Source organism: Amphiprion ocellaris, chromosome 12, assembly GCF_022539595.1.
Source record: "Amphiprion ocellaris isolate individual 3 ecotype Okinawa chromosome 12, ASM2253959v1, whole genome shotgun sequence".
Taxonomy (NCBI): Eukaryota; Metazoa; Chordata; class Actinopteri; family Pomacentridae; genus Amphiprion; species Amphiprion ocellaris.
In genome coordinates, this window is record NC_072777.1 from 25,193,963 (window position 1) to 25,208,125 (window position 14,163).

Genomic DNA, 14,163 nt, shown 5'->3' on the forward strand with positions numbered 1-14,163 from the left:
GACACCCAGAAGAAACAGACATACAAGCCACAGGAAAGATAAAGACAGCGAGATGAATCGGGCCAACCAGTTGGTTCTGACCCTCCGATCACTTTGAGAAACATGATCAATGAGTCACCAGAGGTCAGTTTTTTTAACAAAAGAACCGAGTGACCCAGGAAAATGAGCTGCTGTGCGACAAGACTGTTGGACAAGGAATTTTGGCCACAGTCGAGCTCTCAGTATCTATCAGACTTCCCTGTTTTGGTCGCTTTCACTGTAGCTCTCTTGAGCTGGTTCTGACTAAGGGAGGATATGATCCACTGCTGTATTTTGGCTCCGGTTTTATCCATGGTCACATTACACACACATTATACACACTTATTATAAACTAACCATCTTCCATTACGACCACTAAACGGCAGAGGAGTCATGCAGCATTACTTTGCATTATGAGTCATTAAATCTCAAATTATCAAATTGTAAAACCTATTTTTGCTCGACCATTTCTGATTTATCTGAAATCTTTACAGCATAAAATAGAAACACTTTTTAAATACATCTGTGAAATTTTTGATTGATGTATCAAATATTTCCTGCATCACATTTTGCCACACATTGAAATTTGAGGCTATGTTTGACCCACAATATCTTAGGAACTATTACAGGCAAATGCCAAAAATTTCTACAGTTATTTCTCAGTATGCCATTGATTCAGAATGAAAGTTCAACAAAAATAACTTGTATACGTTCTGTTTTCTATTATTGTCATACGCAAACACATATGGTTAAAAATATCACTAGTTCACTTCTGTATCATAAAACTTTTGTTAATTTGCACACTCAGCATATCCATAATCATAGATTATTTGATCTACTTGTCCAATATTACAGATTCTGAATCAGTGAGAAACAACAGTGAATATTTCAGATTTTTATGGTTCCTGAGATACTGTGATCCAAACATAACTTCAAATGACAATGTGCAAAAAAAACATGCTGCAAGTGAATCGACAGGAATTTTTTTCACAGATTTCACCATTTTAAACATCAATACTTTATGATAAAAAAAAAAAAAAACGTTTGAAGCAAATCAGGGATCAACCAGAAGACTCATGATGATTTCAGATGGAATAACCTTTATGTCTTAATCCTTGTCTCAAAAATAGACCAGAAAAAAAACAATGAATTATTAGGCAGGAACATGGCAATATAGAATTGTCTTGTATTGTAATATTAGAGTGGGAAAGGTACTGTGAGGTCGCCATGTTTCAACACAATTGACTCACTGATCTACTGTATTTTGACCACACCCGTCAAACTGGAAAAGAAAGAAACAGTACAAATATGCAGATCAAGTCTGCTTAAAAAAGTGTATCTTTGCTTTTACATCAGCGTAAATGAACCAAATGAAATGCACAAACAAACCAGAGCTGGTTTGAGTAAAGTATTCCATCTGTTCCATCTGGTGAGCACAGATGGACATGAACTTGGTTACCAACAGCAAATTCAGCCAGTAGTTTTTAACATACCAGGTTCAGGTCCAATTTAGCGAAGAAATTAATAGTCAAATAAACCAAAGTCCAAATTGAAATTTCCACCTGATGACCAACTAGAATAAATGGTAAAAGCCACATTGCTAGTATCTCCAAACATGAAGATCTGATGCTGTTTTGTCCAATACAATTGCAGTTTAAATACCTTTGGGACACTGGTTAAAAAAAAAAAAAAAAAAAAAGCTAACAGTAGGATATAGAAATTTGTGATGATAATTCTTCAGGAAAATAATCATCCAATGACAAAAATAATCTTCAGTCTAAGCATATCGGCATAAAGGCTTATTATGAACAAAATCCACATTCAATGAGCAGACAATCACCGACTCTCCTCTCACTCACCTTGGTCACTGCTACTTTCGCGCCTTTGTTGATAAGCTGGACCACATTGTCGGCTTGTCCCTTGTGTGAAGCTATGAGGAGGCGCTCGGAGAGTGCGAGGACCTCAGCCGCATCCTGCTGGCTCATGAAGCAGGGCAAGTGATGCTGCCGTCTCCAGACACGGTGCTCCAGATGGCGGGGAAGGCAGCTGCGGCGATGCTCTGCGATGCCTTCTAACTCATGTTGAGCTCCGCTGCAGACCGAGGTGTCAAACAGGAGCTGAAGAGGCTGCCAGTGCTGCTGTTTCTGCTGCTGCTACAAACTCCACAAACTGCCACGATTCCTCCCCTTCATCCTCTCAGCTGCTGGGAACAGAACAGGAAACACATGGAGTGAAAACAAGTCAGCATGTGCTCCACTCGTAGTAGCTCGGCAAACAGGAAAGCAGGAGGGGAACGGCCAGAGCGGACTGACATCACTACTGTCCAGGTTGCTAAACCCATGCACAGTCCTCGTGGGATCATGTGAGCAGCACAGAAATAATCCGTGGTGAGAGCCGATGAGAGGGGTCGGATTTGGTCACTGATTGTCTGTTGTACTGTGAAGCAATCGTTTCACACACAATGAGACGTAATAAACCGCGAGAACACAGTCGAAACCAGCTCAAACACACATCTGTGGTTTGATGAGTTCTTCTGTGACACACGTCTGTGGTTTTGGTTTAATCGCAGGAAAAAGGCTCCTGTGCCTCAAGTGTCTCATCTGGTTTCTCAATATCATGACAATAAATCGTCTGACAGACATCTAGCTGGCAAACAGTATCTCTGTCTCCACAAGCGGACTGGAATGCATTCCTGCCTAATTAAGCAAATTTGTGAAAACAACACAAAATTCACAGCTACAGTCACACTTTGGTAGGCTTTTGGTACGGTGGAGAAAACAAAACGCATGAAATAACACAGTTGTCACTCATTCTCAAAAAACTTAAACATTGAAGTAAAAGTGGCCATAACTTGTACTAAAATAATCAAGGCAATCAAATGATGCATACTGTCAATTACAGTCTGACCAGTTTACTCTCAAGTTTTTAAAAAAAAAAAAATCTAATAAAAAATGTTAACTGAGACAAGTGCAACAACTGGTGCACTTCTTATGCCAAACTAAACATTGCATAACAAAACCATTCAGGGTTGGATTTAGACACTGAAATTTAACCAAGAGGAAGTTTTCCAGCTGTGAAGAAGACCTACAATGTACAATTTGAGTGCTAGCTTTATAGTTTCCCCTCATTTTCTATACCATGAGTCTGACTAACCTGGAGTAGTGTTTTGTAACCCGTCTCATCAGCTGCTTGTTTTTTTTTGACTCTTATGGACCCACTTCTAGCAGCACTGCAGCAAATGTTCTATGTTTTATTCTACTACATTTATCTGACAACTTTGGTAACTAATTTATTTACCCATTAAGATTATACATATAAAGGAAACAACATGCTTAGAAAATATAATACATGTTGAAGACTAAACTAGCTAACATCAACCAGCTACAACAGTCAGATGTTGCCTCTGCCTTAACAATATAATACATGACAGGCAGCAGTGGCTCAGGTGGTATAGTGGTGTGTACATCAATAATATGGTTAGCGGTTTGTACATCAATAATATGGTTAGCGGTTTGATCCCAGCCCCCTTCACATACTAAAAGGTCTTTGAGCAACTGAATCTGAAGTTGCTCTTAATCTCAGACAAACCCTTTTACGCCAGCCATTGACATCGTATGGCAAGCACAGGAGGTCATTGTTCTGCATATTTGTAGTGCATGACTCTAGTTACAGTTGTAAAGGAGCATTTGAAATGCTTCCTCTATCACCTATCGCAGAAACCGTTTCATCGTCTCCCCATTTAGCTCGTCACCATCGTCAACGTCAGCTCCATTTTTGTTAATGTAAATTGGTTCACAAACAGAGCCAAAAGATACTTTTGGATTTCAAACACACCACAAAGTGCTAAGTGGCACATGTTGGTGCTTCTTCCATCCCTATAGTCTCTGATTAAGTCTTGCTTTATTTAATTGTATACACTGGCAGATCAACAAGAAGATGGAAAAGTCTGTCAACTCTGGAGCATCGTAAATACTTTCAGTTTGAATAAGTGAGCTTCTTTCACATGTTTTGTAAATTCAAAGTTATTAATCTAGCATCATACAGTGAGCAAGTAACAATACGAGTGAAAACAGATGCTCTAAGCATGTCCGGACATGAGGACTTTGTAATTATAGAACCTCTACTACATGTTATTTGTGCTGTCAGTACTCTCAATTTTATGACTCTCTATTAGGGGGATTTATTTCTTTGTACACTTTGTACTGTATTCTGTTGGAAAACTACATTTTATTAGCAATGAGGTGTTATTGGCTGTTAAATCAGAGCTGCAACCAGAATAATCCAGGCTCACTAAGCTCCACACAAGCAAAACACAACTCTATAGAATGCACACAGAAGAAGAGCCACTCCTGAACTGTTGAGATTAAGGTTAAGATTTCCACAGAGCGTCTTTGCTCTTTGAAGAGCTGAATACACAACAGATCAGCCAGCTCTATCCTTCAGCTAAACATCAAACACAGTCTGTTGATGAGGCTTTAAGATGTTTTATCAAAGACTGTCAACACAGTAGCTATGAAAAGAGCAGAAACTCCCTTGGACTTTTTTATGTTTCACTTTGTAAACATGCTGTGTAACAATGGATGCCACAGGAACTTTGTGATTAAGTTTGTAAGGAATTTTAGATCACTTTGTAAAGATTAGTTTTTACTTTTTCCATTCCATCCACTAAAATTCAACAACACATTTATACATTTCATACATTTTACAATATTTTGGACATAATTTTGGGGTGTGCAGCCTCATATTCTCTGCATTAATGGGGTGACACTCCTCATTAGAACAGAGACAAGTGCACAGATATTTTCAACTTCTTTGCCATGAGGCTTTTCATCACTGCTCACAGCAGGCTCCTTCTCTCTCCATCTACAGTCAAGATTGACATATTTTGTAGTTCATAAAATATTTCCATATTTAACTGAAATAATGTTGGTGTATGATGTCAGATAATTATTGTTAAGAGATTCCTTCATGTGTCTCTTCAGAAGCCCCCTAGAAAGATGCAGACCTTTATGCACTCAAGAAGAGCTGCCCCAGAAGATTCCTCCACATCTGCTGGTCAGACAAGCTCAGCAACACTAATCTCGAGCATAAGACCCAACTACTATCCGCTGAACAAGAAATTAAGGCGGTATTGGGTATACGCTCCATAAACTAGCATCAAGCGGCACCAGACAGGCCCTCACATGGAAACCCCAAGGGAGACAGAGGAGAGGCCAGTACAGAAACACCTGGTGCAGGAACACATAGGCAGACACCAAGGAGACGAGCTGCACCTGAAACCAGCTGGAGAGACTCGAACAGGACGAGGAGCAGTGGAGGATCTTCAGTGGTCTTTGTACAAGGAGGGACAACAGGCCTGAGAGAAGAAAGCATATTTGCCTCTGCTCCCCTGTGTGAGCCACAGTGGAATACATGGTTATTTTCAAACCAGTCGCTACCAATTTTCCAAAAAGTTGGTGAGCCTGAGACCCACACCAATAAGTTTTAGTCGTAAAATACATCATTTTTCAGAATTAAAACAAAAATAAATGCTTTTTGTAGCAGGTTTGTGACAGATGATAACTGGAAAAATCACAGAAAAAAAGATGTTAATTTGTATGTTGACTGCAAAAGAAAACAACAGGTCAAAACAGTATAATATGGACATCAAAAATCTATATTTCACAAATAGTAATTCATTATTTACAAAGTGTGACTGTAAAATTAAACGGTTTCAGTGTATTTAAATCTGTTAAAAATATAAACACTTTACAAAAGTATCGTTATCACTGTATTTACAGTTTTTGAACAATACGGTCGATTGTTTTTTTTTTTTAACTTTTTGTCTCACACCTTTGCTGCCAGGTTTTTAGTTTTATACAGTGTACATTTACACCTTGTTTCAAAACTATTTAGGTTTTTTTAAAATGGAGACTTTTGGTAATGCTGCTGACTTTGTTTTACTTTAAAAACCCTTTGATTGCTGTCCTATGCGTACTTCCGTGATTCATTACACCCCTTCGATGCAACCATTTTTCCAAAAGAAAACAAAGGCATCTGCCCTGACAGTCAATGATGACAAAATACAGCCGTTGTGTACTTTGTTGTCTATGCTAGCAGCGGTTTTGCAATTAAGGAAATTTCCTTGCTATTCTTTCATCATAGTATTTTCTACAACTAAGCAACTGACTTGCTGCTTGATGAGCGTCTGAATGTTCATGTAACATGTGGTTTCAGGCGTGTTTGCATGCACTGAGATTATTTCTGAAATGCTGCTAAAGCCTTTGGGCAGAGATCATTTTTGTTTTTTCAGGGTCATTTTTTAAAATGAAAACATATTAGTGTGGACGTAGCCTTGTAAACAATGAAAAGCAAAAATGTCCTGCTACAGGCAGGGCTGTCAAAACTCACATTAGCTACATTCATTCACACCACAAGAAGACAAGTAAAGCACACAATTAACTAATGATGCTCGTCAGAACATGTACGCTGAACAGCCTTCATGGTTTTAAATAGCAGCGATTACAGCTATAAAGTTGGGGGAGATGCTTGGTGGTAATCACGGATAACCAACAAGGTTATGAATAATATGCACGCTGGAATCATTTCATGGGAGTTGTAATTTGGTGAATGCTAACAAAATAATAGCTGCTTAACTTTGTGTTGCATCAGGATTTTGTCTCTCAGTTACTCAAAGTCATAACGATATAAGGAAAATAAATCATAAAAATATGACAACTGACATTTGCTGTTTACTCCTCTTTGCCTGAACAATTGAGGAATTTGGCCTTTCAGGTGATGCTAACATTATAAAAGCAGTATGAGCAGAGAGGGATTTGCACTTTGTAACAATTCCTTTTAGAGGGACTTACAAAGAGATACATATAAGCTGGTAACCTGAGTCGAAGAGAGGATGCGAGAGACAGTGAAAACAGCATTTCAACTCAACACTGATTGTACAGCTTCACTCTGCAGAGGAAGAGGCATGTCCCATCTGATCCCTGGAGTCTAATCTGTGATGACAGTGCTTCTAATGACCGTGTTTTTCATTACTGGAAACACAGCAGAGAATGTGATAACATGGTACAGATGACATCAACAGCACTGATTCACAGTGCCGCAGGCTTTCACGGCTAAATCCAGAGAGAGAAATGGATTATTTCCAAGACATTGGCCCTTCATCTCCACTCTACCATAAAACATGGCTGTGCAATATGGTTTCCTCAGCCAAATCATTCCACTGGATACAAAAAAGAAGAGTTACCATGCCCCGTATGTCAAATGTGTGAGGAATTTTGCGCTCCAAAAATGAAATAGTTACTGTACTAGAATTTTTTGCATACAGATATTTGTTTTAAAAGGCCTCTTTTGGGGGGTTTGCAATCAAAAAGTATGACTGTAGACATCAGTAGTCACAGGTGTCAGCATGAGGGCTACTTGTTCAACTGAGTTCATTGAAGGCAGAACGGACAGTTAAAATGGAAAAAAAGAACTCGCTATAGAATTGCAGGCCTGTGTAGGAAGCAATCCTGATACAAAATCACAGTCATCTGGTATTGGCAGTTTCTAAAGGTTTACAAGGTTAGAATTTCAAAAGATGTATAGTTTGCTTGTTGTTTAACTTTCTGACCTTCTCATTACTAGGTTTGTTGCTGCGCTCAAATACATTCTAAACTGTACTCAAAATGACAAGAAACTATAAAATGTCCCCTGATTTCTTCAACTCAATATGAAAACACTGACAAAACAGCACAGTGCAGCATTTGTGCAGTCTGCAAGAGGAGTTGTAGAGATCTGCAACGGACAAGCTTCCTTGAAACATGACCAAAAATGTTAAATTAGACCACACAAACTGCAGAATGCCAAAGAATACATGAAAAACCACACAGGCTTCTGTCCCTGTACTCTCAGAGGTCAATTCACTTGAGCTGAAAAGGGTGCTAATGCACTATGGTAACATTTGAATCACTCCCTCCTGCCAGCTGAAAACTGAATACGATTAAGTAAAAGGGGGGAATTCTCTCCCTGACTGCATTCCAGTAGATTCTGCAGATGATCCTGTTCAGTCAGAGACCCACGCACACAAAGCAGGCCTGGCAGTCGCAGTGAGGCTTCTCACTTGCAGCTAGGCAACGGGGCTTTTGTGCAAACTTTTAGGAACTCAGAACTCGGTTCAAAAACAAGAAATGCCAAACCCTCCCTTTTCACATGGCTCAGGGAGGAGGCCCTGGAGAATACTTATTAACCTGCTCGCTCCTGAAAAACAACCTCTTCCCATGCAGGCAAACTGCTTCATATCTACATTACTTCTCACGAGGAAAAGAGGGGGAGAAAAAAAATCACTAAAAACAGACAGAAAGCATTCTTACTGATATGAGTTAGAAACAAGAAAACTACAGTGATCAAAACCGCAAAGCAAAAGAAAACACAGTAGAAGTAGAGCTGCTTTCTCATCCAATTTGTTGTTATACCATATGGTACTTTATGTTACAGCAGATTCTGTTGCATTCTTGGTTGTACGAACGGTAAAGATACCCATAGCATCAGTGTTATATTATAAAAATACATTTGTAAGTTGAATAAAAACATGTTTATTTAATGTCTATCTATAATTTTGTAAGATTGCTATCACTGGCTTGAGCATTGGATGTTACTGGTTGACTAGTCTCCACTATAGAGTAATTCGTTATTTGCTGTGGAACTAAATTCAAACCTCATTTGACACTAGAGCCATGATTAAAGCCTGAGGAGAACCCAGGTGTTCTACAGAGTCTCTACACAACAAGGACAAAGTGACCTGTCCCCGCCCAGGGCCTTCATGTCTCTTTATCACTCTTCCCTGGAGGGAAAAGTTTGGGTCAGTCTGGGGTCAACAACCTGGTTCTTGAAGCCTGACCTCACTGGAATGCCTCCAGCTCTTTGCTGCTATGTATTCTCATGTCTCCATTAAGATTCTTGTTTTTAATGACAACTTCTGCTATAATTAGTGAATAAACAACAAAACATTGTAGACCCACTATAGCAATTAAGCCTCCTTATCTACCCAAGAAATTCACTCATGTTTAAGAAATGCATTCCAAGCCAAACTGAAAGGTGAGCTGGTAAGTGTAGCTCATCATACCACTAAGGATTCTCCTAAATTGACGTAAAACATTTTACGTTTCCTCTCAGACCTACTGAAACTGCAAGAAGGAATGATTGTAATCTAAGTGAAACAAACTGCCTCTCAAACATCAGCACAGACCACTGGAGGACACATGCAGGAATCATCAGTTCAGCATAGATAAAAGACATGAAATATCGTAGCCACCACTTTGTAATAGTGCAGATATATTTGGACGTGCATCGCAGTTATGATGCCAGTGACAGTCTTCAGTCGATAATGGCAGCTTTGTTTTTGAATGCTAAAAAATTTAGTGGGAAATTTACACTCTGGTGGAGAACGCTGTTTAATTTAACTTCATTAGAGCTGAATGTGGCCTATAGTTCTGAACACTGAGGCTTGATGTCATTTATTACTGATGAAAAAATGCCAACATTTCATTCTGGCCTACTAGAAATCTCATTGCTGTTTTGGCTGCATGCAAAGGATCAACAGCACATCAGGCAGGGGTGGTCATAATGTTTTGGTAATGATGGTTTTTGTACCAATCAATTTAGTTCATCTAGATTATCTATCTATCTCTATCTGAAGTTAAAACAGAAACTGCTCACACTTGAAATGCTCATTTAATTTATTATTACACTACAAACCTCGATGTAAGATGACAGTATGTCAGCATGAGCCCAACTGTAAATTATGGGCCTTTCTCAGTCTCTATTCTTGTCTTGTTGTTGACTTAAAAAGTCATCAGTCACAGCCCAAGGTTAAAGTTGACCAAATGACCAGAAGTGGTCTTGTTGCACCACTTTTAATAGGATACTTTGGGAGCTGGATTGTGTTAATTTTGGGAAGGTGAACACTGAATCCCAGCACACATACAGACAGAACTCAGACTCTCAACTGCTGTAATTACTGTTCCACAAGCACTGTTTAGCTGTGGTGGCAATGCCAACAAGTCAGCTGAACACTGCTCTGTTACAAAATTAAGCATTCTGCATCTTCCTGTAATCAGCAGTTTGGATCACTGGGTTCAACTTGACAAACGGACGCAACCAAGTATGGAAATAAGACGGCAGCTGTAAAAGATGCAAAGGCTGCAAATTACCTTTCTAAACTTTGTGATATGATTTACTACAACCATAAATTGTCGTGCAACTTCATAGTTAACATTATGACATATTATGTAACACGAGGACTCGCTCAGTAATGCAGACTGTGGTGAGATGCAGCTTTTCACAGTAAAAGTGTGTCAGCAACTTCTAACTGCCACAACACTTTGACAGCTGTGAATTACACCTTTCAAAACACCGTGCAGCCGATGAGTGATGCTCAGTCAATGACACACATTATGCACTTTCCTCTACATGTTCACAATACAGTGCTGAAGTCAGTATGTCCCAGTAGCTGTCAGCACCATAACTATGACTGATAAGTCAGAAGGTAACTGTGCATCCTTCAAGACTCTAGACAGCAGCTGATAACTCGAGAATGCCAGGAATGTGGCTGCTAGTGCCCGCCTGTCAACATATACGAAAGAAAGGCCATTGAAGAACTCCATTCAGCAAATGCTTCATTAAGGTTTCACACATGAAGGTTTCATTAAGGTTCTGTGGCATGGTGGTGGGAATTTCACATTTAAACAAACAAGGAAGTGATGTGACCCATTCACTGACCCGAAAAATACCTCATAAAGCGCACCAACGGTTTTTAACCCACAAGTCAAAAGAAGAATGGCGTCTTGCTTTTTTTTCATTATCATTAGTTCCACCCCCCCAAATATTTGGCTATTTGTTCTGGAGGAGTGGGTCTCTCTACCACCCACTTTGACATCATCAGTAATAAATTAAAGATCCAATTTCGTATTAAAAACTTAGCCATTGCTATTTAAGGACAAAACCTTCCTCTTCTAACATAATGGAATACCTGGTCGACTATATTATGCACAAATGCTATTCACGGAGTAATCAGGCTCAAATTAAGCTTTTAAACTTGTAACTAGTTTCCCTCCCACAAACAAGCCTGCGCTTCTCACATTACATCATATGTATTCAACAATCATGAAAAACGAAGCAATGAGCACACTTCAAACAGCAGCTTTGAACCTGTTCGTGATTATAGAAATGCAAAAAGTTCCCTCAAGGAGGTCATTAAAGGCTCTCAAGACTCCAAGCAAACGCAAAATTACCGAGAGGTCGCAGCCTGCAGATCCAGCTTCACAAAAATCTAATATCAACTGCAGTATGTGACGCTATCTGCAGGATGGAAACATTAAAAACTAGATGTGTATTACCTTTGTGCAATGAGGCAGGGCATGAATGCACTAAAATTAACTTCAGCGCTCTGAGCGTCAACACGGCTGTTCATTCCCTATTATGTGGGTCATCTCTTCCCCCTGTTTGTATGAGCTCTCACAGCCATATAAAGAACGTCAGCATGACTGCACAGTCCCATGGTGCTCTGCATGTACTGTACATTCACTGATCCAGCTACTGCTTTACAGCACATCTCACACTTTATGTATGACGTAATGCTTCAGTCTTATGCAATAAATCTAACAACCAATATTGTAACACGGTTGACAAAACAGTTATTGTTACTTGGTTGTGGAGTTTTCATTCTGCCCACAGAGCATTTCAAGTCTGAAACCTGAGATATGTGATGCCTAAAGTTGGCTCCTACTTCTAGCAGTGATACAAGTACTAAAGAATAACCTACCGCCGAGCCAACAAGTCAAGGTATCACCCCTCCATTACTTGTGAACACATTATCCTTGGTTAAAAACAAGATAACTGACATCAGATTCCAGATTTGTCCAGATGTTTTTTGCATTGTGCATTTAAAAACTTCATCGAGGTCTTTGGATATTTTGCTTACAAAAGTTTTATTCTATTCTACACGGGCAGTTCCCTTCCTGCCTTTGACATTGAGTACTGCAGGCCAGCCATTTGTCAAGAAATCCAACCACGAGTTTAATGTCAATTATTTCATTAAACACTTTACAAAAACTGGTTTCCTTAAAGTTAACTTCTTTTATCAATAACCATGGTATACACAAAAAAATAAAAAAATCATATCAGGTATCTGCACATTTCACAGCACAGAAACACACCGTTCCTTGGGTGTAGCCTTCAATAGTAACCTTCCGATGGATAAATCTGACTCATTAAGTCATGATTCCTCAAACTGGAAAGCATCTCTAAAAAAGGAAAAATCACACTGTCATTCACTACAGAACAAAATCACTCAACTTTTAACAAGCTCATATCACCCCTGCCCTGACCTCAACTGCATACTTCAGTCAGTTTTAAATCACGTTTAAAGGCCTTCATGAATTAACTTCTCATATTGCTGAACTGCTGCTCTCCTACAAGTCAGAGTCCAGCCCCTCTGGCTGTTCCCAAGTCCTGAGTCAAGAGTCAAGCAGGATTTACAGTCTCTCTGAACTGCAAGTTGGATGGTCAGATACATACAGAAACTTTAGCTGCTTACCGCTTTCTGTGGCTGAACAAGGGATGACCACACTGGACATTTATTGCAACTTTCAGAAACAGCCAGAATGACATTCTGGCTGCGATGCAGAGGTCAGAGATGAGCCAGACCTTACAGTCATGTCTCTAACTGTCTTTTCTTATTTGTTAAGATAAACACTTGTGACCCTTCTCTTGTATATGACCAAGTACAACACAATCAATGTCACTGTGGAGAATTTATCTGAAAATGTGCCCCGTTATTGCCGTTTTTAAACAATATTGGGCTTTTCACTCGGCCTCCCATAACTTTGCTCTAAATGTGACCAGGCTTTTGCAGTCGATAGCCTTCAGTTTTGAAACATCCAACTTGAAGACCTAAAGCTTCCATAATTGGCAACATCCTTTAAATTGTTTCTTTTCTGCTTTGATCATGATGTGTGATTAATTTGTTTTTCCCACCGATGATGTCTTAGTTTTTTGTATTTGGGGTATTTTATTCAATTTTATTCACTTGTGTTTTATTTGCTGGATTATATTTACATTTAACTGTGCTGCAGATTTGTTTTCATTTAGTTTTTTTCTCTGTAAAGCACACTGTAATGTTATTTGAAAAGGTGCTATATCAGTTAAGTATAGCTTATATAGAATTTTAACATCAATGCCACAATGATTTTTTAAGGGACATATTACTTTATACATCATTAGCATGTTTTTCATCAAAAAAACATTTTGAGTCTTACTTATAAGGTGGATTTGCAAGAGTTTTAGTGAATTTTACATTTGATAAATAAGAAATATGGTAAACACATGATCAACACTATGAATTATCTGACTAGATTTTAAGTCAAGCATTCAGCACCAGCTTTTTGGTAAAGCAAAAAGCTCAGGTATTCAGCTCTATGACATGGTGCTACAAGATAAGGCAAAGTCGCGTCTCCTTGAGTGGAAAATATTTTAACTTGAACAAATGAATTGTGCTTTTAGTGAGCTGTATAACTCTATAAAGATGCAGAAACATGATCAAAGATGACATGTCCTGGAGGAAAATACCAGAAACAGCTGAAGATCCTGGCAAGTGTGTATTTCAGTCTGAACAGTCTCATACACAGAGAATCATTCTGCGCTGCTGTTCTCAAAGTCCCTATTACCCGAGTGAATGGTGCTACAGTCCTAACTACTAAACTTCTTCTCTGTTCCATGATGGATTTGCCATCATTATTCAGAGTTTCAGTGTGATTTTTTTGGGGGAAAGAAAATTGTTTTTTTTCTCACAATCTCAAATCTACAGCAGAATATCTACATCACACTAGAAACTGTTTCAACATTATACTGATATACTCAGTAAGTAATCACACCAGTAGAAGTGCTGACATTGTTTCAACACTCATCAACAACTAATATATCAAGCATCAAAAAAAATCATTGGACAAACTATTGAGAACAAGGTCTGACATTATTAAAGGTGGCACAATGATGGGACTTGATATGAAGACTTTCCCTTCAAAAAGTTTCAAGGAAATCAAAACAATCCTTCCTGAAATAAAATTTTGTTAAAATGTCCTACAAAGTGGATTTTCCTGTTCCAAAGCTAAT

General features: G+C 38.8%; 1 protein-coding gene across 3 annotated transcripts in view; it reads right to left on the reverse strand.

Moving 5' to 3' along the window:
* The window catches only part of ankrd6b (ankyrin repeat domain 6b), a 54,940-nt gene that overhangs the window by 32,654 nt on the left and 8,123 nt on the right, over positions 1 to 14,163 (reverse strand). For 2 of the 3 annotated variants that reach the window (XM_023288750.3, XM_023288748.3), the window contains exon 2: positions 1,878 to 2,218. In XM_023288750.3, the coding sequence (XP_023144518.1) occupies positions 1,878 to 2,003 (126 nt within the window). In that variant the 5' untranslated portion in view covers positions 2,004 to 2,218. Of the gene's footprint in view, positions 1 to 1,877; positions 2,222 to 14,163 lie in introns of all 3 variants that reach the window. The other variant, XM_023288749.3, reaches the window with a different exon arrangement.